Source organism: Aphelocoma coerulescens, chromosome 1, assembly GCF_041296385.1.
Source record: "Aphelocoma coerulescens isolate FSJ_1873_10779 chromosome 1, UR_Acoe_1.0, whole genome shotgun sequence".
Classification (NCBI taxonomy): Eukaryota; Metazoa; Chordata; class Aves; order Passeriformes; family Corvidae; genus Aphelocoma; species Aphelocoma coerulescens.
Genome location: NC_091013.1, coordinates 94,970,424 through 94,996,007, shown reverse-complemented (window position 1 = coordinate 94,996,007; position 25,584 = coordinate 94,970,424). Strand labels below are relative to the sequence as shown.

Here is a 25,584-nt window from a genome sequence, read left to right as displayed (position 1 = left end):
AGCCCTCCAATTCTTGTCTCCACCCTTCAACTGCTGCTCTCGTGTTTGCCTGTCACACATTGATATAGATACAATTCAAAGGAGGTGACAACTTTTTCAGACAGTTTGGCTAAAACAGAGAAGTAACTGTAAGTTCCAGAGACTCTTCAACCTTCAACACTGACTATCTTCAAATTAACCAGGGAAATAAAATTACAGTTACAAGACTAATCCTGCTAAATCAAAGCTGAAGGCTCCATTCTAATATTGAAGTGCCATCAAACTTCAAATTTTTGTTTTACAGTTTAATTACAAGGATTGACTGCTATCTAAGAGAAAAGCCATTTTTTTTCAATTCACCATAAACAATCTATTCTATAGCTTCAGTCTCTCACTTTCTTTTCCCATTGAAAACACATTATTTTTCTCATATTCTTAATATATTTCTGTGGCTTACATTATCATTTCCTAATAAATTGACTTCTGTGGGAACACGACACAATTTTAATGTAATCACCTAGCATTTAATGTTCTTGTGGTCATGTGCTACACTTCAGCCATCAACTACTCCCACAAATAAAATTGTTTATTAAAACAATTTACAGTTTTCAGCCATACAAAACCAATTCAACCATTTTCTGCTTGCATCTTTTACGTGCACAGATTGCTTAGGTCTCCATGTCATTACACTTCATATTATAGTTTCTGATCAATTACTGCAGCAATTATATGACTTTCTGATAAAGGCCTTCAGTTTCATGAATCTGTGCTGGAAAATGACTACAGCAAAACCAACTGTTCAGTAAATTGTTGAAATGTACCACTGACAACTCCAAAAGTTGTTAGAAATAAATTAGAGGTCGGATCTGTGATTCTGTGCAAGCTTGGTGAAATTTCTCCTAGAACACATAAGCAATCTGTCCAAGGCAATCTTGGAGCTAGTAGTGATGACCTTAGAGAACATATGGAAGCAAGTTTTGGGAACACTGGAAAATGTGGTACCTGGTTCTGAGAAACAGACTTCAAAATATGTACTGTTTTGAGAGAGTTCAGAGGAGAGGAACATCCATAATCAAAAACTAGCAACCAGGACATATATTTGGGTTTGTTTAGTTAAATATGTAATAGATTTCTGTAGAATGGAGGGTGATGTTGTCCCCATACACAGTGAGAAGCGAAACTGTAACAGATTTAAATGAGAGTCAGTTTGGTAAGATGGAAAACCTTTCCCAAATGGGTGCATTACAGAGATTGTTCAGAAATAATACTGATCACCATGGAAAAGTAAAGACACACCACCAGGAAGTTTTGAGAAAAGGTTCAACAAACATCTGCCAGGAATAGTTTATGTAATTATTATCCTGCCTTAGTGCCAGAGGATGGAAATGATAACTTCTCCAAATGTCCTCCAGAGAGGAGATTCGTAACAATAACCCTATCACAGTCTGCTCTGTGTCTATCCTTGATACCTCCCAAGTAACAACATCTCCTACTTTTACTTCAGCAGGGATACACTCAGCTGAAGCCTGTTCCTAGCTCTGTTTTCTATTGGTCTTGGGACTCAGCTAGTAAAGAGTTCTTGTATATTGTTTTTATTTTCTTTTATTTTCCACGTCCTCACTGGCATCTGAGTAACTGAGAGCTTCATCCACAAAATCTAAGCAACTTAAAAAGATATTTCTAATCACATTTCTCTTTAATGACAGTTCTAGAAAGCCAAACCTGAGAAGAAAGCTGAATTTATGGAAACAACACTAGAATAGAAGTCTTCAAAAATGAAATGTTCCTAGGGCATACTACAGTACCTTCTTTTCCTCTTCTCTTCTCTGAAGGTCCTTCTGTTTGAGACAAAGCAACTGAAATTTCAACAGCTTTCCAGTTAGTGTTACAGGAATTTCTTCACCCCTGTCCAGAAAGGCTTTGGCTAATTCTATCACCTGTAGAGGAAAAAAAACCCCAACAAAACTATTGCTTGCATAGTTTGAATACTGCACTTGACTCATATTTATTTGCATGCTGAAATGAGGAAGTGCTATCTCACATTGTACCATGTGTGGGTCAAAATGGCTGCATTCCCAGAAAAAACAATATATCAGTAAGACACACCATTATTCTCTGGTTCCAAAGACCTCAAATGAAGTTATATTGGCTATAGTATGAGATAAAAGTAGGATGGAAAAAACTTCTATGATTTATGAGAAACTCAACAGACAGAGTTCTCACAGGAAAATGTAATTTTCTTTAGGTTTTAAACAAAGAAGGAACATGAAGCAACTACATATTATAAAGTAATAAATTAAAAAGCACATAACAGATAGCAAATCAAGGAATAGTTTGGAGAACTGTTTACAAAGTGACCAGTGTCTCAGGGACTAGCCTTGAATTAAAGATAAAAACTTCTTGAAGGGAATTTGAGAGGGTCTGTCTTGGTGAAAACACCGCCCCCCTCTCTCCTCCCCCCCCCCCCCCCCCCCGTGTAATTCTGATTCTGTTGGTATGCAGCCTAATTGGGGTGAAATAAGGCTATTGAGTTTTCTTAGGGTGATGACAGCAGCAGGAACATACAGCTGCATTGTCCAGATGTGTGGCATTGACAGGCTGTTTTATGACTATGTTTTTTACAGCTTGTTTCCACTAAATTTCATACAACTCACTAACATCTGGGCCGTTTTCCTTGGAGCCTCATAACCACTTTATTTACTGCGAAAAAAATAAAATAACATAAAAATACCGTAAAAAAGTTGTTATATGTTTCTTTTCACTTGTGTTGTCTCCGTAATAAAGTTCACCTATGTAGGAAGCGCTGTTGAAGAATAATATAACCATAATATTTTCTTACTTTTGTTTTTAAGCAACCATCAGCTTTATTTATAACCATGGGCTGAAATTAGGTGTTACTCAAATGTTCTGACATGTTTCTCTTTTCTCCTCCTGGAGCAATTACAGTTGGGCACATATGGTGTCAATTTTGCTTGCTAACACTGAGACAATGAAGGTGCACACTGCATCTCACTGAACTGTGTCTTGTCTAATGCAAACACCACCATTAGCCTTGAGCTTTCATAGGTTCTTGCCTAGTTTAGAAATTTTCACTTCTCACCTAAACGTAGACACTAAAAGTGCTTCTCTGAATAAAACAGAGCCAAATTGGATTCCAGACTATTATATGCCGAATTATTGTTTCATACAAATGAAAGCAAGGAGCAGAAAAAGAAGTGTCTTAAAATTCAGATTTTGTCCGAGTCGCATTAACAGGGAGACAAACCAAAACATATGCATTTAAAAACCCTTCCAAAACAATCCTGCTCCTCTAACAAAAATAAACCTAATGATCTTAATGTACACAAAGGAAGAAACATCATGATTACGATCAGTTTCATTTTCCATGCTTTGCATCCAAAGTAAGACTCCTTACTGGTCACTAGCTCAACAATCCAACCATAGAAGGCTTCTGGAATGACCCCCTGACATCAGTCATGGCAGAAAATCAAGGATATGTTAAGAACAAGACTTAAAAATTCCCACAGACTGTGGGTTCACTAGGAACTACTAGTTATTCCAACAAAAAATAGTCACTCAGAGCTAGGCACACAAATCTGTGCCTTGAAAGAAAGAGACTGTGGTAGAAATATCACAGTAATTTCCCTCAGAGAGAAAAATTGTCATACAGTTTTTTTTCAGAATTGATGTTAACAGCCTATGGAAAGTGATGCTTCTCAATGGCCTAATGTAGATGAGTTGCACATTTCTTGAAACACAATAGAGGGGAAATGGAGGGATTCTGGAAAGATTCCTGAAAACTGTATATATAGTAATCCAGTGCGATGGCGGTTGCTGATTTATTGTTCATGGAAGAAGAAAAAAGTGCTTAAATTCTTAAAACCCATTCTTCCTGAGAATTTCAAAGCATTTTACCAGCCAAAAGCAATGCATCATGATTATTCCTATTTTGTAGTTAGAGAATGCAGGAATGAAGAGACTTGATGAAGCAGAGTGGGTAGGAAGGATGAATTTTCTTATGTGAGCCACGAGAAGTATAACCAAAACTATTTAACAGGAATACATTCCATGACTGTGGAAAGAGGTCACACAAATAAAACAAAGACAGAATAAGCACATGACATTTGGCAATACAAGGAAAAGAAATAGCTTTTCATACAGAAATGTAAAATCCACTTTACACATGAGGAAATTAAAACCAATCCTAAGGACAGAACATAGATCAATCCATTCACAGCAGATAAAAAAAATTAAATTTATTACACATCCATATTTACTTCATCTGTGGTCCTGTGAATTATGCAGGCACCTGGCACAAACAGTTAAAAATCTACAGCCTTAAGTGAAAAAAAAAAAAGTGCAAGACAAAAAGTTGGTAGGAATACAGAAGGAAGTTTTTTGGATACTATGAAGTGGATTTGTTACAGATTGGCTATACTTCATCCCACCAGTGATGATCTTTTTCTTATGTGAGAAACCATGGAAACTTGGATGGACAAACTTAGTTAGGTAGGGCCTCTTTTCCTTTAAAGCAAGAGGAAACTTAGCATTCCTCACACAGGAGGGGTCACATTGGTGAAGTGCAGAAAGGCTTTGGTGATGCAGTATTTGATCTCATATGGTGGCAGTATGAACCACACAGAGATTTAGCTGTCTGGTGCAAAGGGCATGTATTTCCAGGCATTCAAACACTGCATGAGTGCTTGTAAGTGACCCTACACTATTGACAGATGTCAGCGCCACTGAGATAGGAGATAGGTCTTAAAAGTTAGGGAAACATTTAAAGCCAGAGTCTGTGCTATCTTTCTTTGAAATGCCTCTTTTTCAAGATACAGAACCATTGTGGCTGCTAAATCATTATCAGAAAATCTTTCAGAAAGATAAATTAGATTATAAACTTTCACAGCTTTATTACTGCCTAGAAGCAGTAACATTGTTTGCTATGAACCCACTTCACAGTATAGTTCTCCAATATCCAGAGTGAGCTTTCTAAAGCTCTGCCTTCCCTCTTGTTCTTGGAACTGTAAGAAATCCAGCCCATCACATATGCCTCAGACTCATATACACTTCCTAAAAGAAACATAATAGTTCCTAGAAGAACCAAGTAAGTAAAATCCCCTTAGCTGCTGACACAGTTCAAGTCAATTTGAAGCACGATAGTCATCAGTCAAGAGGTTACATGGATTACACAACCAAGTTGGTAATTACTATTCAGATGTATTTTCCTGAGCAAAGTAATAAAAGTGGGGGAAAAAAGTGATCTTGACTTTTTACAGTCTGCTGTCAGTCTTAGGAGTCCTTCACAAGCAACTTTCAAGACAGACTAAGGGACAAAAGCTGCATGTATCATACTGATAATTGTTTTTTCCAAAGGAGACTTCTTTACACATACTATTAAATATTTCTAACTCTGCCAATGTCATTCCATTGACTAATGCATACTACAAGCAATCGTTTTGAAAGAATACCAGGAAGGATCTGAGCTAACTGAAACAACTTTTTTTCAGATGACACCTCCAGTGTGTTGAAAGACAACTCAGTTTCTCATAATAGACCATTTACCTAGCTTCATTTTAACTCTCAGAACCTCTTCCCACCTATGATGTCAAAAGATCACTTGCTTAATCATTGTCTTGCACTAGTGAATTAATGACTCACAGTTCAAAGAGAGCTTAAAGACTCACATAAATCAATACATCAATTTTATATCTGTACAGAGCTCCATATAAAACTTTTGTATCCACAAGGTAGACTGTAAAACCTAAGATAAGCCAAATGAGTCATCCTTGTGAAGATGTATACAGAGAATGAAAATAATTACAGTGGATTTGATGACTCCTTCTTCCCCATGGAGTCCTTTTCAAATAAACCTACTAAAATGAAGCAATACTGAGCAAATATGAATGCTGTTCATGTGCTAAATATCTTCCTTTCTATTGTGAGAACATTTCTCAAAGTAGAAGCAAATGGCTGCTTTTACTCTAGAAAAATAACTTGTCACTCACATGAGTGAGTCTGTTTTTTGCCAAAACACAACACAGCTTGATCTGGTTAGCAGAAACCTATTAGAATTATCCATTTTAAGAAATTCTGTTCTCTAAACCCCTCTCTATAGAAAATCTGCAACCTGAGAGGATATTTTAATTGGTTTAATCTCAGTGATGCTCTGAGAATTTTCTAACACATATGCACAGTGTTATGTCAAGTACTTAATTAATGTTTTAAGAAAAATAGAAATGGTGAATAACCTAATTTCAGTAAAAATGAGAAAATACGTTACATAAAAATAAGGAGGGCTTTATTAGAGAGCTCATACAGGAGCTCTCACCATCTGGGATGTGCACCTCCTATGGCTCCCTGACCACTAGCTGCTACAAAAACCAAATAGCTTTAAGGGATACAAATATCCAGTGATTGGAAAGATCAGGCATTAGCACTGCTATCTCAGGAAGGAGTTCTATGCACAGGGAAGGTTTTCTCATGTGACCCTTCATATACCTGTTTTCTTTTAACACTGGTTGGGGGGCAATATTTGAACCAGCATTTAAGTGATTTTTGAAGAACTCCTACAGAACCCAGACCCTTTTAGAAAAAGAGGACAGACCAGTCTGTCGTGATTTGTGCTCAGATGAAGAGATATTTTGCTATGATCAAATACTGAAATGTTTACATTTCAGTGGGATGAATCTGCCCAGCAAATCTTTCCATTATGGCACAGAATATTTTAAGCTTCTGAGAAGTAAATTGTCTCCAGGAATTTCAGCCAACTGGATCCACACAATGAACATCACAAAGCTAAAAGATTTAGTCACGCTTCTCTAACACTGCATCTGGCTAGGAAGAGAACCCAATCAGAGGTGGAACAAAAAAATTTAAGAAGCAAAGTTGCCTCATTAACCCTTGTGCTGGCAGAACCCATCCAGCTATGTCTTCACAGAGTTTTCTAAGCCACATCCAAACATTTGGGCCAGGTAGGCTTGGCACCACAAAACTGAGCAGGATCTTTCCAGCTTGGTTGGTCCAACTTTGCAACAGGGCTTTGAGTTTTTATTTGTTAAAATTTGGTGACAAAGGATTCTGGGATTACTTGCTGTACTTGAGAAAAATGTCATACACTTTATTGCCTTTAATGAACCAATTACAGTCCCCTAAAAACTTTGAAGACAAAATCCCAGAAGACAGCATTGTCTTTGGCTACTTCAGAGAGTCCCTCTACCACTTCAGGGATGACATTCTCACAAACATAATTTCTGTTTTCTCTAGTTATACAGACATTTCAACAAAACCTGCACAGAAAAAGCAGAAATTTTATACCAATTTGCATGTATGCAGGAAATCTTGTAAACTATGAAGAAAACCAAATTCTTACCAGTGTTCTAATGCAGGTTTTAAATAGGTATATGAATTTCAAAAAGTATCAATTCTCTTTCCGAGAAAATAAACCACCAACAATTTGAATATTATGAATAGCTTCAGGTCAAATAATTACAACTATCAGTAATTAAATAATAATGCATGTTTCTAAAATCCTAGCATTAGGACTATCAAGAGTCACTACTCTGAAATGAAAATAAAAGACGTGCAAGTCAACTGACTCATGTAAATAATAGAACCTCTCAGATTTTAGGAAACAAAATTAGAAAACATAGATTGTTTTCCTGCTCGAGCTCAAGACTTTTTTCCCCAGTTTAAACATTTAGAAATGCTGGTACTTCTTAACATGACACATTGTTCCTGGAAAGGGATACTGAACTAGAGATACTTAAGGAGCTGACTGCGAACAGCTACAATTTATAGAACTGACTGGTTCATAGCAACAACAGTTTCCTTTCATGGAATAAACAAATCCAAATGGAAGGTGTACAATTTGATAACTTAAAGGATTTCACAGGCCACTTGATCATGCAGTGGCATCAGATGCTCTGACAATAGCAAAGGCTGATGCAAAGACATGCTAAGCCTAAACTAACAAATGCTTTTCCTAACATCCTTTAAAGCAGATTGACCAAAATACTGGGAACCAGAAGACAAAGTAGTTAAACACTCCTCAGAAGACAAGACCCTAAATATCTCAGGTAAATATAACACCTCATTTAGTGGATCATTTATAAAACATACTATATTCTGTTCCACAAACCAGTAGGAGCTTGGTAACAGGTAGAAAAGAGCTGAAAGCAGATGAAGAGATAATGCCCACAGTAGGATTTAAAGTCCCTTAACCTTCCCTGAAGCCAGTACCTCCCTAAAAGGCCTATTCATTTAACAACAATTCCCTAGTGTACACATTAAACCTCTGCATATCCACACAGTGTAAGGGCCAAGTCCTTCTGCAATAAAATTCTCTAAACTTGCATCCACACAATACCACTTAACAAAGACTGACTGGAGAACTGCTCCATTTTATTATGACATTTAATACCGCAGTATTAAATTTGTTTTGTACTGGAATGAAAAATAAAATTAAATCTTTCTATCCCTCTAATCATTCAGCATGGCTGCCAAAGTTGTTTTTAGTGTCAAACCCTCTCATGAAAATAATGACACCAGATAAATTTTGGCTCCTGAGCTGTTCCATTTTACACCAACTTTCAAAATTAATTTTGTTCCTGTGGAATGAAAACAAAATCTAACTTGTATTAAGAACAGAATTCTATTGACATTCGTATTTAGAGTCAGAAGGTTCAGTTTTAATAGGGCTATCTTTACTTTTGAGAAAGCCTAATCTTGACCACAACCTTTGTTATGGTGTTGTGTCAAAATCCATACACTTCAACAAAAATATGATATCTTTAATTATATGTTTCCACAAGAAATCAAAAGGCTTTCTTAAAAACACTCCTCACTAACACTATGTTTGAAACCTCTTTCTTGAGTGCCCCATATCCTGGCTGCTATTGAGTTTGCTGTTCTCCCAGTGCCAGACAACACTTCTGAGCTTGTACGTGGGTGAAAATATTCCTTCCTATAAATGTTATGTCTCTGACATTAAAAGTTCTCTTTCACATAAAGCTAAACCCAACATTTTTGATTTTTCAACTCTAGAAATTGACTATAATGAACACAAATAAATGCATATTCCTTGTGCCTAGTGCTGCTCTCCCTTTTTTTAATTTTCTGAAGATATTGTAAGACACAATGATAAGAGAGTTTAAAAAAGGGACATAGACAATAGAAAGAGATACAGTAATATAAAGATATAAAGTCTTTAAGACCTACTGAAGAGAGGACATGAAAGATGTTTAGAAAGAGAATACCTATTCTTTACTTTTTTAAAAATGAAATTCATGCCATTGGGGTGAGTAATAGAAAGTAGTTTTGAATAATTATACACATGCATACACATCAAAAATATATATATTTAAATATATCTATTACCTAACTATAATTACATATAATAAAATAATATAATCATATATATAATACAATATACAAATATATAAAATTTCATAATATAGTAGGAGCACCTATCCCAGGAAACACATAGTTCCAATCTAAAGTGGACCTTCTCTTTATATCATGATGTGACCAGATCTTAAAATAATCTTACCAGCAGCAACCCTTACTTCATAAGTCTACACTCTACACATTTCTATCAAAGCATAAATTCACAGGAATGCTTGAAAACTGCTTTACATCCACTGCTTCCTGGCTACATTTATTTAACTTTTTTCAACTTGGGCTTGTTAATTGTTATGTTTTACTATCCTACAGAAGTTCTTAATATCTTGGTAATATATTTTATATTGGAAGTGACAGAAGAGGAATCTGTTTTATGTACACCCAGAAAACTCAAGGATTCTTCTGTATCTGCTGCAGTTGATTGCCTATTAAGGCAAGAAGTACAGTGAACATCATACAATTTCCCAAGGATTATGGCAGCACAATCTTACAGGGAAAAGCAACAACAACAGTAACAACAAACCCAATGAAAAAAACCAGAACACGAATGACCTAAATAATTTTAAAACAGTAAGATTCTATTTCTAACCAATAACCTTTTAGACCTCTAAATGAGCTTTACAAAACATGAACTAATTAAGATTTAAATGCAAGCACTCAACTGAACTGGATTTTAATGGCAAAACTATGCATATTATGCTTGGCAATAGAGGGATCTAGACTGGGGATCTCTTTGGTTTGTTTATTGAAACTGCACAACAAGTTGATCTCTCAGCATGCCTGGTGATAAGGGTTGGCTGTTATGTATCTCGACACTGAGCCTGGAGCTTCTCCTGCTTTTATCCATGCAGAGGTTTGAGGTTTCTGAGCTGACACTGCTTCCCTGTTAGTAAGGAGGTAAAATAAAGTGAGGTTTTGTATGAAAAATTCGCCATACAGATCTGGAACAAGCCAACAGGAGAATCAAACAGGTCCTCTCTTCACCCAGTGAAGACAAAAAGTAGAATGATTTGTAGTCAAAATTTTATATTACTTTCTGTTTAAATATTTACAGTTCCAGCATACGATTTGCAATCTAATGTTTGCTTGCTGGTCACATGTGAATATCAGAGATAATTCAGATAAACCAGGTGGGATTGCAAGATCCTGGACAGTCGAATTTAAAAGTCCTCACTACTTCAGATTCAATGAAGAAAGAAAAAAAAAAAAAAAAAGAGAGAGACAACATATGCCAGCAGATATAAGCATGAACTTATTTTTTAACTGTATCAGAGAAAAAAAATCATTAACATGGCATTGGTCTGGTATTAAATTGAAACAGCAGAAGAGTCAATACAGATGCAGGAAAATTAGGGCTAATCACAGTGATTATTCCACTTTATATTCAGGAAAAACCCACAGATAATATGGTTGTCTCATTTCATTAGAAGCAATTATTTCCAACTGCATCAACAGAAAGTTGCAAAAAGGCAGCTTTTAAAGCTAGGAATACCAAAAATCAGTAGACCTGGACAATATAATCAAAGTATTAAAAACAGTAGCCGAGGAACATTTTGTATTACAAGTATTGACTTCAACCAACTCTTGGAGAACACGGGCACTTTTACAGCAAATAAAAGAAAATATCACACCAACACTTACAAAAGGGAAATTAGAATAACATATGTACTGGCAACATAATGCTGATCATTGCAGAACAACAAAGGAGATGCTATTTCCTTAATGACGTAAAGGAGGATTCAATAGACAACAAAAGGAGGGTAAAATAATAACCAATTCAATTTTGTTCTCTTCAAGAAAAAAAAAATAAGGCGGCCTTTTCACAACGAGAATAGCTTTCTATGGCAAGGCTGCAATTCTATTTGAAACAGAAAATATGATACAGTGAAAAGCATAATTCCCTAAGCTCTGTGGTATTGGATAGGAAGGAAAGAAAAAGAGGAGAAAAAAAGGCATCATTGTGTTGGCATCATTTAAACCTACACAGGGTGTAGGTTTAAAAAAACAGAAAAAATTATTTGCTGGAAACTTTCAGCTGCACCAAACACTTCCACTACATTTGAGGTCCAAAGCCTAGGTATTGCATTTTTACCTTTTCCTTTCTAATATGAATGCCTTCTCCAATCACCTCCTCCTCCTATCTCCTGCAAGTTATGGGAGATATATATATATATATATATAAAATGTATATATACATATATAAATAATAATTATACACATACGCACACACATATACATAAAATTCTGCTATGCCCAGGATCTTTTCTAACTTGTATTGACCTATAATTGTCCTCATGGAATCCTAAGTCTAGGGAGGAATACTGGAATGTACTGCACACTGCTCATGCTGCCTCCCACCCTGAAAATGCAGGAGATGCCAGTAGAGCTAGCTATCAACCTGGTGACTAACAGCTGAGAAATACTTATTTACAACTGATTAATTCTGCTCCAGTCTCATGGAATTCCAGGACAGGAATGGGACGCAATTTGGATTTGGCATCTGATCTGATTATATTTTTCAGTTTGACAACTATGGCAGGAACTTTGCTGGGAGAAACAAAAACTGATATAGTAATTCTGGACCAGTAGCGGAATAAAGATTAATATTTTAATTGCAATTACACCTTTTTGGTCATACTGGATGACTTGTCCCAGAGATGAGTCAGAGTAGCATGGAAGGATGCTTCTCTTCCAACATTTTAGTTTTGCTGGCTTCACAAGAACAAGGACACACTTTAAAGGCAACATTCTGCAATCCACAACCAAGCAAAACTGCTCTCATCTCTGCCAGTTGAGCCTTTTTCATCTTTCCATGAAGCTTTTTCCCAAGCATCTCAGCTTATCTGACAGAACCACAAGACTCTTCCATGTCTCTCCCCCTTCTATCCCTCTCTCTCTCATGGCCATGACCCTTATTCAACTGTCCATTTCCAGCAACACTATCCATCTACTACCAGTCATCTCAGGTGAAGGGGCCACATGAGACTCCATCTGCTCTCATAATCACCATGCTACTACCTCTCATCTCCAGCTTGTTCCCTTATTAGTATGGGACATGATTTCTTCTCAGAATTTCCTGGGTAGCATAAAGGCAACTTTCTGTACCCTGTCCCAGTGAGTCCAACAAAACTGGAAAATAACTCTTACAAGATAAAGAAAAGAAATAAGATCCTTTCAGCCACACAGCCCCTGAACTCAATCTCACCAGAAGTTTCAAGGGGGAGGTGGGGGAAATAATAAAAAAAAAAAAAAAAGCCAGCCTCATGAGTAATTCTAGTGTGGAAAATTTAGGCTTGAATAGATTTTCAAAATTCAAAGTTTGGAAACTAAAACACTTGTAAGGACTTAAAGAGCACAGTTGCCTGTCTCAAACACTGTTAAGGCCATGGAAGGATTTTGCCATGAGATTAGCACAGAAGGGAGTGACAGGGTGGTGCTGACTCTGGGCCTGGTGGAGGCAAGATCTGGCTAGCACACCCTGGGCTCCCACTGTGGCAAACTCTGTAAAGAAGCAACTGCCCATTGGCATATCACCAGTCGAACAAAGATCACCCCAAATTATGGGAGAGATGGCATCTATGGGCACCAAGGACCACCAAAGCCCCCCCCCCCCCCAATATTATTCTGGATACCTGAAACCTGGACCATAGATAACATAAGATAAAGGTGATACTATTGTCCAGATGTTATTTCACACTGAGGGGGAGGTTAACAAAGCCTAGGGAAAAGAATGTATCACTGATAATGGACACAAAATGGAGAATCTATGGGTCACAAGGAAAGCCAATGCAGCAACTGTGCTGAAATCAGCTCCAACTGGATAAAAGGCAATTCTGGCATGGGAAGGTTGTGAACACTGATCCCAGAAACTCACTGACTCAAGGGAAAGACTGAGCATGCAGACTAATTAGCACTAAAGGTAAGACAATCATTTAACCAATAGCATAAGAGAATCGTGTAGCTAACAAGCATTAATCCTTTGTTTGCTAAAATGTATAGATAATGAAAAGTTTTGAATGACCTCAGGACCCCCACCACCAAAAAGCCCAGAGTGAAGAAGGACTAACAGGATGCCGCTGGATCCGTGGGTGGTGACTATCTTGTACTTGAACTCTCCCTCTCTCCCCTCTCTTTTCTATTTCTAATTCATTGTAAATAAAATTTGTACTATTGACTTTGGCACATGGTCTTGTTTGCACCTTAATTTGGGCAGAGGCATTTCTCAATAATCAGACCTTAACAACACTAGCATATTTAATAGTGGTAAAATATCTTAATTACACATGATGTTATTAACCTTGATAGAAAACTGACCCAACAAACAGGTTTGTAAACAATAAAAGATACACCTTGCTGATGAAATGCACGTATTTGTACTTTTAGGTATTGTTGGAAAAACTGTACATGATAAATTATGAAATCTGTTGATATATTACAGGAAGCTTAACATTTTCCCTTTCATACATAAGGAAAAAATTATTTCCTCAGCATCTTTTTGAAAGAATCAGCCTATAATCATTCAATTAAGTGCTGGAATTAGTACAAAATTACCAATCAGGACTCCTACCCCCATCAAGTCAGGTAAGAGTCAGAAAAGGTATTAGACACTTAATTCTTCTGGATTTGGAAATCTTTTAACTACATATTTATAAACCCTGCCTTGATCCTCTTCAATTTGTACAATAAGAGTGATATGAAATACAAAACAGTAAAATGATAGAAAGCCTGAAGGGGAATAACTTAGAATAGACAGCAGGAATTATTTTAATATTATATATAATTAGCTTGCAATATATCATGAGCCGTTGGTTAAAGGTTCTTGACTATTAGGCACTGCAGACTGCTGCACTGAAATTTATCAAAACCCCTGTACTTCAGCAGTCACAAAGTGCAAGACTGATGACATGGGTAACAACATTACTACCAATATCAATAACAACCACATTACTATGCACATCATTAGTCCCAAATTCACACACAGGTACATGTCTTATGTTCCAGGAGCATTAAATGTCAGGAATCTCACAGTATCTCTAAAAATTAATACGGAAACTTGTGGAAGTGGCAGCATGTTGAATCCTGCCACAGAGAACTGTACGTGGCAATGACAGAAATGCTCCTCTCAGAAGAACTTTTCACAACCCTGTGCTCTGTGCCAACGTGGCATTCGTTTATCTTTGCTAGTGGAAGCAGTGAAAGCAGTGAAAGCTTTGAATGCACAATCTGCACATGGAATCTATGTGAATGTTTGGGAGTAAACTCTGCCCAAGGAGGTAGGATCTTAATGCTGCGGCAACATGATCGATCTTTTAATTTGTTACAGCCTGAACGGAAACTGAGTCCAAGCAAAAGGTCAGAACAGGCATTTTATAGTCTGTGCTAAAGGAGGGGAGCAAAAAAAATGTCTTTGAGGAGTAAAGTAAGTAGCTAATGAGACACAGCACTGACAGCTGGAATTTAATAAGTGTCCACTTCACAAGGAAAATTGCTCTTAGTAATTAAATACAGGTATCACACAAAGCTTCTGCTTAGAGCTAGACTTCAAAATCCTTCTGTCAAGTAGGACTGAAGAAGTTTTACATACCAGGTAATATAAGGGTGAGCTTGCCTGGGAGGCTAGTCCTAAATGGAGAGGGTTAATTGCATAAAATTCACAGTCCTGTCAGTGGTAAATAATTCCAAAGGGACTTGTTCAGATAGTAGCTGGGCATTACTGAAAAACAGACTGCATCTAAAAAAACTGCTATAAAGTCCACCAAAACCTGAGACACATAAAAAGTTTATTGGTCATTGCAGAAATAAAATGCAAACAAGATCTTTTTAGAGGGATCCAAAATTCTTTACGGTCCAGGTCTGTAGGACTGTAAAACTCTACCTGAGAAAATTTTAAACAATCTTCTAATTAATCACAGGATTTTATAGCCTCTCACAAGCTGTAAGTAAAACATTAACAGGGTAGGAGGAAGTACTCTTTGTACTAAGCATGATTCCAAACCCTGCTGACACAGCCCACTACATGAATCAGGTTACATCAAACTGAGATTATAACGGGTACTGGCACACAGAATAGTGTTTCATATAGGGGACTGCATTGCCCTGTTTAAATGAAGGTATAAGTGTCTAAATTTTTGGGAGCATCTGGAAGAGTCTGACAGGTTTTCTGTAATTTGAGACATCACCATCAAAACATGAGCACGTAACATATCCTTCAATAATAAAACTCATCCCTGAAAAGACGTTTTGATCATCATTTAATCAGTGTCCAACAGAATACTGTTGGTAACACAAAAACAAAGCAGTTCAAAGTATCTAGATGGTTGAATGTTTTTAACAGCTAGATCTAATAAATTTGCATTTACTCAAGAATGTGTAACAAAACCACACAGCTCTACATACTTCAGTGTAAAGGAGCACTGACTCTGCAATACCTGTTTTAACTTACCTCATAGTACATAGGCACATCCTTAGCCTTTTTTGCCTTTTGACCTCCATATTCTGCGATCTGCAAGTAAATAAAGCATTCTACTGTGAGAAGATTTTATGTTTACACAAATTATTTTACTCATTATTCCCTTTTGAAAATGCTACACTCACACTCCAAAATAGTGAAGAATCATCTTATGGCAACCCTGTACCTTAGGGAGGGATTTTTGTGATCAGTACCTTGAAGAAAAGTCTGTAGGAAAACTTCATTTTCAGGGAGCAGAGCAGTAAACATTTTTCCATTTTTAACTCCTATGAATTACAGCAATGAAGCTGGTAAAAAGTATAGACAGTAAGTCCTGTGAGGAGTGGATGAGGGAGCTGTGGCTGTTTAGTCTGGAGAAATCCTTTTCTCAGGGGAGCCCTTATCACTCTCAACTTTCTGAAAGGAGGTTGTAGCAAGGTGGGGATCGGCCTCATCTCCCAGGCAACGAGTGACAGGATGAGAGGAAAAGGCCTCAAGCTGTGCCAGGAGAGGTTCATGCTGGACATCAGGAAGAATTTTTTTTACAGAAAGGATTGTTAAGCATTAGAATGGGCTGCCCAGGAAGGTGGTAGAGTCACCATCCTTGGAAGTGTTCAAGAAATGACTGCATGTGGCACATAGTGCTGTGATGTAGTTGATAAAGTGGTGTTCAATGAAAGGTTGGACTTGATGATCTTGGAGGTCTTCTCCAACCTTAATGATTCTGTGAATTAGTGTAATTTTTGAAACTTTCATAGAGTAGTTTATCACTACCACAGAATAAAGAAGGCAGGATCTAGAAGTGACATCTACAGCTTGGCTCATTATGAAAAGTTACTTTCTTGGAATACCTGTCGGAAAATGTCTTCACGTGTTACCACACTGAAGAGCTTTCGCAGTGGCACCTGCACAGCAAGAGACAGGGCCTGGGTGTGGATTTCATCCTCAGTCTTGGTCCCAACAACAAAAGCGATGCTAGGCTTCCAGCCATCCTACATTCCAAAAGAAAATATTTAAGGTATTAAAACTCATGCCAACAAAAGTTATTCTCTGCAGTTTCAAAGAGTAATCTTGTAGAGATGGTTTTATGTCACTTTAAGACATATTAAACATCACTGTATTAATCACGCTGAAATCGCATGCAATCCGAAAAAGGCCCTACTACTTTGTCCCAATTCTTTCTGCCATGAGGTGGCAGCATTATGCTACGCAAACCACAAATACCTACTAACAGACTTAACAAACCCCTTCGCAGGCAAACGCTGCATTAGCATCTCACTTTTAAATGGCATTTGCAGATTTGACAGTTTAGGTAGCAAACAAAAGTGAATTTTGAATATATGTATTATGGTGATCATTCGACGTAGGAAAAAATGAACAATTTTCAGCTTCCTCATCCTGTGAATTAGATAATGCCCAGATACTATTTTCTGAACATTGTAGCATTATTTTTATGATGTTTTATGAAGGCATATTTATGGTTCTTGCATGGTTTCCCCAAATATTCTGAATCAAGAAAAATTACCAATGGCAAGTTGTATTTCACTCCAATATCGATGAATTAAAAACACCAGGAGTTTTCAAACATTTGCAGTAGCATACACATTATTTTAATGCAAAAAATGTTTTCAGCACTAAAAAAAAAGCAGGACAAGCAAAAATTTGAACACTTTATTTACTGATATACATCCACAAAAGCTTAAAAATTATGTAATTTAAGTAACTTTTACTGGTTTTTCTCTTTCACATTTCTGCTTTAACCTACTGGAATCCCTTTCACAGAATGAGTCGCTATCTCTAGCACATCTACATCTCACTCTAGAGTATTCTTTATCAGCATTAGTGGTGGCTGAACTATGAGCATTTTTAATGGTTGTGCTGTACAGGAATTACTGAATTTACTTTTTTTTTAAATGCATATCTGGATGTGTAAACTGCAAGGTTACCAATACAGCTGCATAAAGGTAAACATGGAGAGGGATTCAGTCAGATCACGGCAGTCCCAGGACAGTCACATTAATGCTTAACCTGGGACCAGGATAAGCAGAGTCACAATCCAGTGTGCAGCATAGCAAGGAAAGATTTTAAGAGGTTTAAGATAGGGTGGTAACTTTAGGATATTGAATAATTTCATATATTTATATTATGTACAAAGTCCTTGTGGAATAGGAACAAAACCTGAGCTGAGCTTATGGTAAAGTGAGGAAAAGGACCAGTCTAAGAAAAAGACTCAAATGGTAAGAGAAGCATCTTCTTCCAGTTTTACAGTACCCTTCTTCATTTGTTCTTTTCCTTAGCTGGTAAAATGCATACCTAAATGTCTGCAATTTGAGTAACTGATGGCTTGGGATGGGAGAAAGCCACAGTTGACCTAAGTTTCAAAACAGTGTATGCTTGCATGGTGGGAAAGAGTTTGCCAAACACTTAAGGTAACAAAGGATAACATCACATGGGTATGCCCCATTTTTCTAACCACAGAACATTCAGAAAAACAAAAAAGATGTAAACATCATCTGGGTGAAACTGTAAATAGCTGCAGATCAGATAACTAATCCAAAAGGGCATCTACACTTCCACACATCATGAACTTCCTTGATGGTTTATTGCAGCACAAAATAAACCTCAAATTTTAAAAATTACGAGTACTATAGAGTACAAGCATACCACTGATACTCTAGGCATATGCAAACATGGTGGAATTTATGAGTGCCCAGCTGCCCTGGGGCAGCAGACACTGCTCAATGGAGAAGTGGCAGCAGTAGTGGGGACTGCACCAAGTACACTGAATTTCATTTTCATCTTTTTCATGTGCAGGAAGGTAACTCCTTCTGCCTAAAGCTGCAACATAGCTACTGGCACACAGCACTGTGAAAGATCTCTAGGTATTCCAATATTATCAACATGCACAGGAGTTGCAGCTAATCTGGGTTAAAGTTATCATTGTATACCTGCCAAGAGTTGGACAGCAAAACTTCAGCATTCTTTGAACAGTAAGTATTTTGATGCCCATGCTTGTGTGGAAATGCATAATTTTCTAGGCTCTCAGAACTGAGATTGAAATGCTCTCATGTGGCAGTATCCTGGTGCTTACCAGCAGACACGGAGCCTTTAGAACAACCATCTACCTGTGGCATGAGCTAATGGAGCAACTGCTATCACTACACTGCCCACTTCAGTGAGGCCCACCAAGAGAGGGAAACAAGGTTCAGTAAGTCTCACAGAGAGATGCTGCCAGTACCAGAGCAAGAATCAGGAATGTCAGGTTCTACTCAGGATCCTACGGGAAGCATGGTCCAGCAGCAATACAGAGCTTGCTCCCACAACTTCCTGCAGTTCTTCAGATATATAAAAAAATATCTGTCAGAGAGTTCTAAGACTCTGCTTATGCCTTCTTTAGTTCCTCCTTAAAACATGCTGATAGCTCTCTGCCCACAAATTAAACCTGCTCAGCACTGATTAATATCACTGCAACAACATCTGTGGAACCTGTCTTCCTTATCATTCTCTCTCTTCTTGATTTTTCCACCCCTTGGTCACAACTGTCCCTGGTTAATTTTTCCATCCTTTTCCACTCTCCACTCCTCCTCTGAGTTGCACCACTTGTCTTAATGTTTCCCCCACCTGTGACTTGCTCTCCAGCTCTTGTCCTCTGTCTCCTTGCTCAGCTAGCCTCCGGTTTCACTATCTGATCCCACTTCAGGCTTTCTCCATCCTCAGATTCCGTCGCCAAATCCTTATCCTCTAGCCCCTATAATAATTCCCAGACACTTTCAGAGATATGGTTGAGCAATGAGACTCTCCTTCACAAAGGTACTATAAGCCTTTCTAAGAAAAGGGAATTTTCCTGGTTTCCACTGTGGTGCCCACCTTTACAGCAGCCTGTGACAAAGCACCAAAGCAAAACATCAAGGTAGGTTCTGCCTGTGTAAAATGTGTGTTTAAAAAAAAAATAGGACCTATGCAAACAAAATTATCCAACCCCAGATTTTTGTTATCCAAGCAGAAATTATCATTGGTGCACCACATCTTCTCCCCACTAAAAATGCTCTGCTTCAAAGAAACAAGGTGATAAAGCTTCTCAACAAAACAGCTGTGAGAATATTTAAAGTATAGGCAAGCCATTGGCTAATACATTCAAAATAAAATACATGGAATGAGCCTCTGCAAGATAACTGTACTGGTAGTGAAAATTATAACCTTATTTAATTCTACAGAAGTATATGCAGCTCAATACAAGGTCTTTTGTGCAAAAATTTAAGTATTATTAGAGACAGCCTATACCTCCCTAGTGCTAAATGAAGAAAAGAAACTGCTTTTCTAAAAAAAGTGCAATACCTGGGAATAGGAGCTAGAAGTAGCTAGTAAATATCCGAAGTAGCTACACACACCTTCACAGGCAATAATGATCTAGACTTCCCGGAGTCATTAATAGCATGTCATCTATTTCTAGACTGACCGGTTTTGAAGCCCTGAAAGATCATTTTTCAGAAAAGCTGCACACTAAGAACATGAATTGAAGTCAATAAGGACAGTCAATGTGCACCATTAATATATAGTTTAAGGTGTTTAATTGATTATACTCTTTTCTGATGTTAAAAATCTAGCATTTTTGCAATACTGCTTTTATATTATCGATCCTGTAACAGTATCCCCAATGTTCAAGGCACTGAAAGGACAGAGAAGAAACAGACCCTGCTTCTACAGCTCACCACCTAAAATCACAACATAAAAATGTGAAGGAAAAGTAGTAAAATGTATATGGTTACTTTAAAAATATTTTCTCCCTCAATATACAACTGCTCCTCCACTTAGTTTTATTCTTTCAAATGTTATTGTAGTATCAAGGCTTGAGAAAGGATCTGAAAGAGGATAGATTAGTGACCCTGAGGCTACCTCAAATGACGTTCCCAGCTTAATGAACACAATAGAGAAAACCATAAAAATAACTACTGGAAAATCATGGAAACAGTCTAGGGAGGATGCCATTGAGAATATAACACAAGCACTACAAACTGCACAAAGGAGACCAAAATGCAGGGAGCAGATATCCCACAGAATCAAAAATGCCGGTTCAAACATGAATTTAAAAAAAAAAATTGAAGCTGGAAACGTGGCACTGGCAACTGAATACTGTTTAAACAATCTGAAACAAACTCCAGTTAAGGGCAGGCCAGATCGCTGTCACTGGAAACCATCCAGTGACTACCATTGTTACAAATGACGTTGTCCTCCTGGTTTTAAAACTCCTGGCCATGTCAAGGGCTGAAATGCACAAAAGTCTCTCAGTATTAGAAATAACCATCTGTGTGGAAGACTTCCCTGTCCCTCAGGTGGAGACGCTCCAAATCTGCAAGATCAACCTAATTCTGAAGGCTCCATGTAAGCAGCAAACTTTTTTTTGGTTGCCCAAAATCCTTGCTTCCACGAAACACAGAAGGTGCCTCTCACGATTTTGTTCTCAAGCCTCCATTGTGTTCCTCTGTAATGTGCTTTTTCCCAACTGTTAAAAACCAGTACACATAGCCTGTGTATCTTGTTCACCACAGCAGTATTGGAATAGCATAGGCATGTTAAGAAAATACCTAACTTTAATTCACATTGAAGAAAAAAGCAGATGCAGCACACATTTTTTTCTTCCTTTTTAAACATATCTTGTTTTCTCTGCTTCATTTCCTAGACACAAAAGGGCAGCTGTTCTAGGGAAGACAATTGAACAAGTCAGGTATATTGTTTATTTTTGCAGTACCAGTTTCTAGATCTCTTTGGCCAAGAAAAGCATCAAGCTTTGTGGGGTATCTGTCATTTTACTTTTGTGGTACTTAATGTTGTGGGGTTTAGTGGTTTTTGTTTAGTTGCTTTCTTGGTTGGTTTGGGGTGGTTTTTTTTGAGGGTTGTGTGTTTGTTTTGTTTGACTGTTTGGCTTTTGTCCTTAGGACAACAACCAGTAAGTTCATTTCGTTACAGCAGAACTTTGAATTTACCTGTAAGGGCTGAGAAGAAACATCTGAAAACTCAAACTCCAAACATCTGGGCATCAAACATATTAGTGATTTATGAACAATTAAGAGTAGCAACAACTCTAACACTCTTTGTTTTCAACAATGAGGGAGCTTGTAAACCAGTAAATACAGTTGGCATTACTGGGAAAGGTTGTTTATCAGGAGTTTTGTAGCCTTAAGGTAGGACATCGCTTCTCAGAAATCTGCAGACCCACTCTCATTATCTGCTGATTGACACACCCACATTTACTAATGGTTTTGTTTGTAAGAGCCTGAGCTTTTGCTGTACAACATGGGCAGATGAGATAATAGCAAAGCTCAACAGAATGTTAATTTTTCTCTGAAGAGTAAGTAGTATGAATAGCAATCAAAAGTGGAGCCATCCCATTCAGAATATTTTTAGAGGTTTCACAAGATTTAAGTTAATTTCAATTTTCAGGCCCTAAAAGGCCAATAAAATGAGAGAAATCATACAGATGGAAAGTCAGCACAGAACATGGCTTCCAGTTGCTATGCGTAGTTATACTAATTAATAAGAACAAATAATAAATAACAGTTATTTCAATTAAGGGCTGTATTAGCCCAGAATTCACCTTTCACTCAGCAAATATTGCCCTTAAGGTACTTAACACATGCAAAGTTTAAAACTACCTAAGAATCTTAATTTACATTCTGCAGTTTAATTCTGTAGTGAACCCAATCAAAACAGATGATAAATATCTGAAGGCAAATACAGTCTGCAATTCCATGTTCTTCTGCATAACACTTTACAAACAAGAAAGATATATATAAACTATCATGTGAGGCTCTGGAAAATCCTTATTTCCTCTGTATGTGTTTTTAAGTTGTGTGTTTGCCAGTTTTCACAGTGCATTTAGTAAAAGTAATTATTTGGTTAGTAAATACCATTTAAATCATATTTCAGTTAGCATACTTGTCCATAAAAACCTTAACAGCACTGGTAAAATGACTCTTTTTCATAGATTGAACTAATAAAATAGGGTAAGTCATAAACACATTAAAATGTGAAATTTCACCACTCGATCTATCTGGTACAATTTAAAACCAGTCCTAGTAAATTCCCTTTGCCTCCACTAAAGGGAAAGAATATTTTCCAAGTTGATGCAAGTAAAAGATTTAAAAATTCTTTACATACAAATTGTGAGGAGAGAAATTTATTTACTCGATAGGAGTTCCTGTTGTCTCCCAAATAATTTCAGATTCATATGGTATTTCATATACAATACTGAGGATGAGTAAGAAATAAGTTCTGTGCCCTGTGTCTGGTGAGACCTACAATTCAAGTTGTTCAACACTCTCTTTTACAGACTGCTTTCAGTTCCTGAGCTTCATATATCTGAGTTTAAACTTTTTATGTTATATGATTACTGGGGTAGGGTGGGGGGGGGGGGAGGGACAGTGTGGTTAGACTATTTGCAGAATGGGATTTGATTTTTAAAAATCATGTTTATCCTTTAATAAAAACCCCTATGTGATTAAGTAGTTAAGATATTCAATGCCCTCCGTGTTCAAGAGGAAGGAATTAAATTTGGCAGCAGAGTCGTACTTGTGTCAAAGATGTGCTTTTACAGAGCATGTTTATTTACATTAAGTACACCCACATTTGGCCACACTTGATGAATCTTGATTCACACATGCTCAGAAGAGATTTGCTGGCATTTGAGAGTTTTGCACCGAGTATGCTCTTGCCCATGACTGTAAGAGCTGAATAAGAACACTCCTGCAGTAAGAAATTTCAGTGGCTGCCCAGCATCTCAGAAGCCTGAGTTCAAGCTGACCGCAGTAAGGAGACAGTTTTTCCCAAGTTCCCAAGGCACTGTCTGTGAACAGCATGGCAGAGAAAGTGAAATTAAGTTAACTGGAATAGAAAGCAGTTAGACGATACCAGAATTACAGAAACAAGGAATCTCAAGTCAGCCCCCATGGGTAGAGGCATTACGATAATCTTTAATTAGGTGATCACATACTTTTTCCTACAGAATTCTTGCCCCATTCAGTGAACATTCGACTTTTTTTTTCCATCTGCCTCAATGTGTGGTCCTGAATAATACCAACTTTGACGTTTCCTAAATTTTGAGCATTTTATTTCCTACCTTTAAAAATACTTCAATATAATGGTTTGCATTTAAGAAATGCAATAAATTATGTGTAGAGGCAGCAGAGCATACAAAGCACTTTGTTCAGTGAATTCACTGCACAATATCCACAACCACAATAAACACCACCATAAAAAACCATAATCACTAATTGGCACCTTGCTAGTAAGCATGGGAGAAAGACCAGGAACAGAGTAGGTGATGGAGATTGGACCTTCAGCCCATTCTTATGCTTCAGGGAGGTTTTCCAAGGGTAGGGACAAGACTCACAAGTAAGAAAGGGCTCAAGCCCTTAGAACTCTACTGAAAAATCTGCGTTCTAGGGGAAAAATGGGAAACAACAGCCTAAGCTATTCAAAAAGTGGTCTTGTTTGGCTAAACTTGTATTATATGGTTACTGCCAAATAAAAGTAAAAGCAACTAAATATTTAAGAGATTTTTTGACATCTGTGGCATTTTCGGGAAAAGCAATTAGCCAGTTTAAAAGCCTCCTCCTGAATTAAAAGTTCCTTATATTTAACCAGTACTGCTGCCATATTAAAAGAAAAAAATCAACAAAACACAAACCTACAGCAGCTAAAACAAAAAACTGCTTCTTTTTTTTTTTTTTTTTTTTTTTTTAATAGGGCACAACAGGAATCCACAAAACAAGGAAACCACGGAAGCAATTTGTCTCACTTGCAGAAGCCGTGCTAGATAAACACATGTGAGATAAATATTATTGTTTGCTAAACTACCACCCTATTTGAAACCAAATTTTCTCTTGCAAGTCAAGATTTATGAGAATTACATTGCTTACACAGAACCTGAAAACCTAAATATGCCTTTAGATCCTCACACTCTGTAAAAGAAAAAAAATAAAAAGGAAAAAAAAAGTGCTTTTTAGCTGCACACACTCAGGCAGGAAAATTACAGCCTCACATTTTCAACGCTACAGTTAATGCTGTGTCAGCACCTCCATCAAACCTCGTTGTTCAGCAGTTTATAAAAAGTTCACTCCGAGCCGAAACTTGGCACCCAAAGCCCAGAAAGGAAAGTGCTGAGGAGGAGGAGCAGCAGAGAAACCCTCAGGGCGACGCTCGGTGGCGAGGGGCAAAGGGGCAGGGGGCCTCCGCCGCACATCGGGACCATTCACAGCCCTCCCCAGGGCCACCCTGGGGCCCCCTGGAGCCCCCGGCAGCCGCGACCCCCGGGGCGGGGGAGCGGCGAGAGCCGCCTCCAGCCCGCTCCCCCTTCCCACCGCGCCGCCAGCTCTGCCCCTCAGCTGCCTTCACCTCCTCGAGGCGGGCGGACACCAGCGCGGGCTCCCAGCTCGACAGCCCGAGCACCAGCGACTCCCGGCCGGACCTGAGCCCCTTGGGGCCCATGGCGGTGCGGCGGCTGCGGCAGCTCCGCCGGCCCCACGCGTCGCCCCGGAGACCGCGCCCGTGGGCGGTGCCTGCCGGCCGGGAGAGCGCTGGGCCCGGCCGGGCTCGCCCGGGGCGGCCGCCTGGAGCATCGCTCCTGCGGGGAAAGGCTGGGGGAGCCGGCCCTGTTCAGCCTCGGGAGGGGACATCATCAGTGTCTGTAAATATCTAAAGCGGGGGTGTCAGAGTATGGAGCCAGGCATAGGACAAGGGGCAACAGGCAGGAACTGATGCAC

General features: G+C 38.2%; 1 protein-coding gene across 1 annotated transcript in view; it reads right to left on the bottom strand.

Moving 5' to 3' along the window:
* SPAG17 (sperm associated antigen 17) overlaps nt 1-25,309 on the bottom strand; it is a 90,110-nt gene extending 64,801 nt beyond the window's left edge. Inside the window, exons 1-4 of the mRNA XM_069031546.1 lie at nt 25,217-25,309; nt 16,678-16,818; nt 15,821-15,880; nt 1,785-1,916 (exon numbers count right to left, since the gene is read on the bottom strand). Coding sequence (XP_068887647.1) covers nt 1,785-1,916; nt 15,821-15,880; nt 16,678-16,818; nt 25,217-25,309 — 426 coding nt within the window. The remainder of the gene's footprint in view (nt 1-1,784; nt 1,917-15,820; nt 15,881-16,677; nt 16,819-25,216) is intronic.
* Between the last annotated feature and the right edge of the window lie 275 nt (nt 25,310-25,584).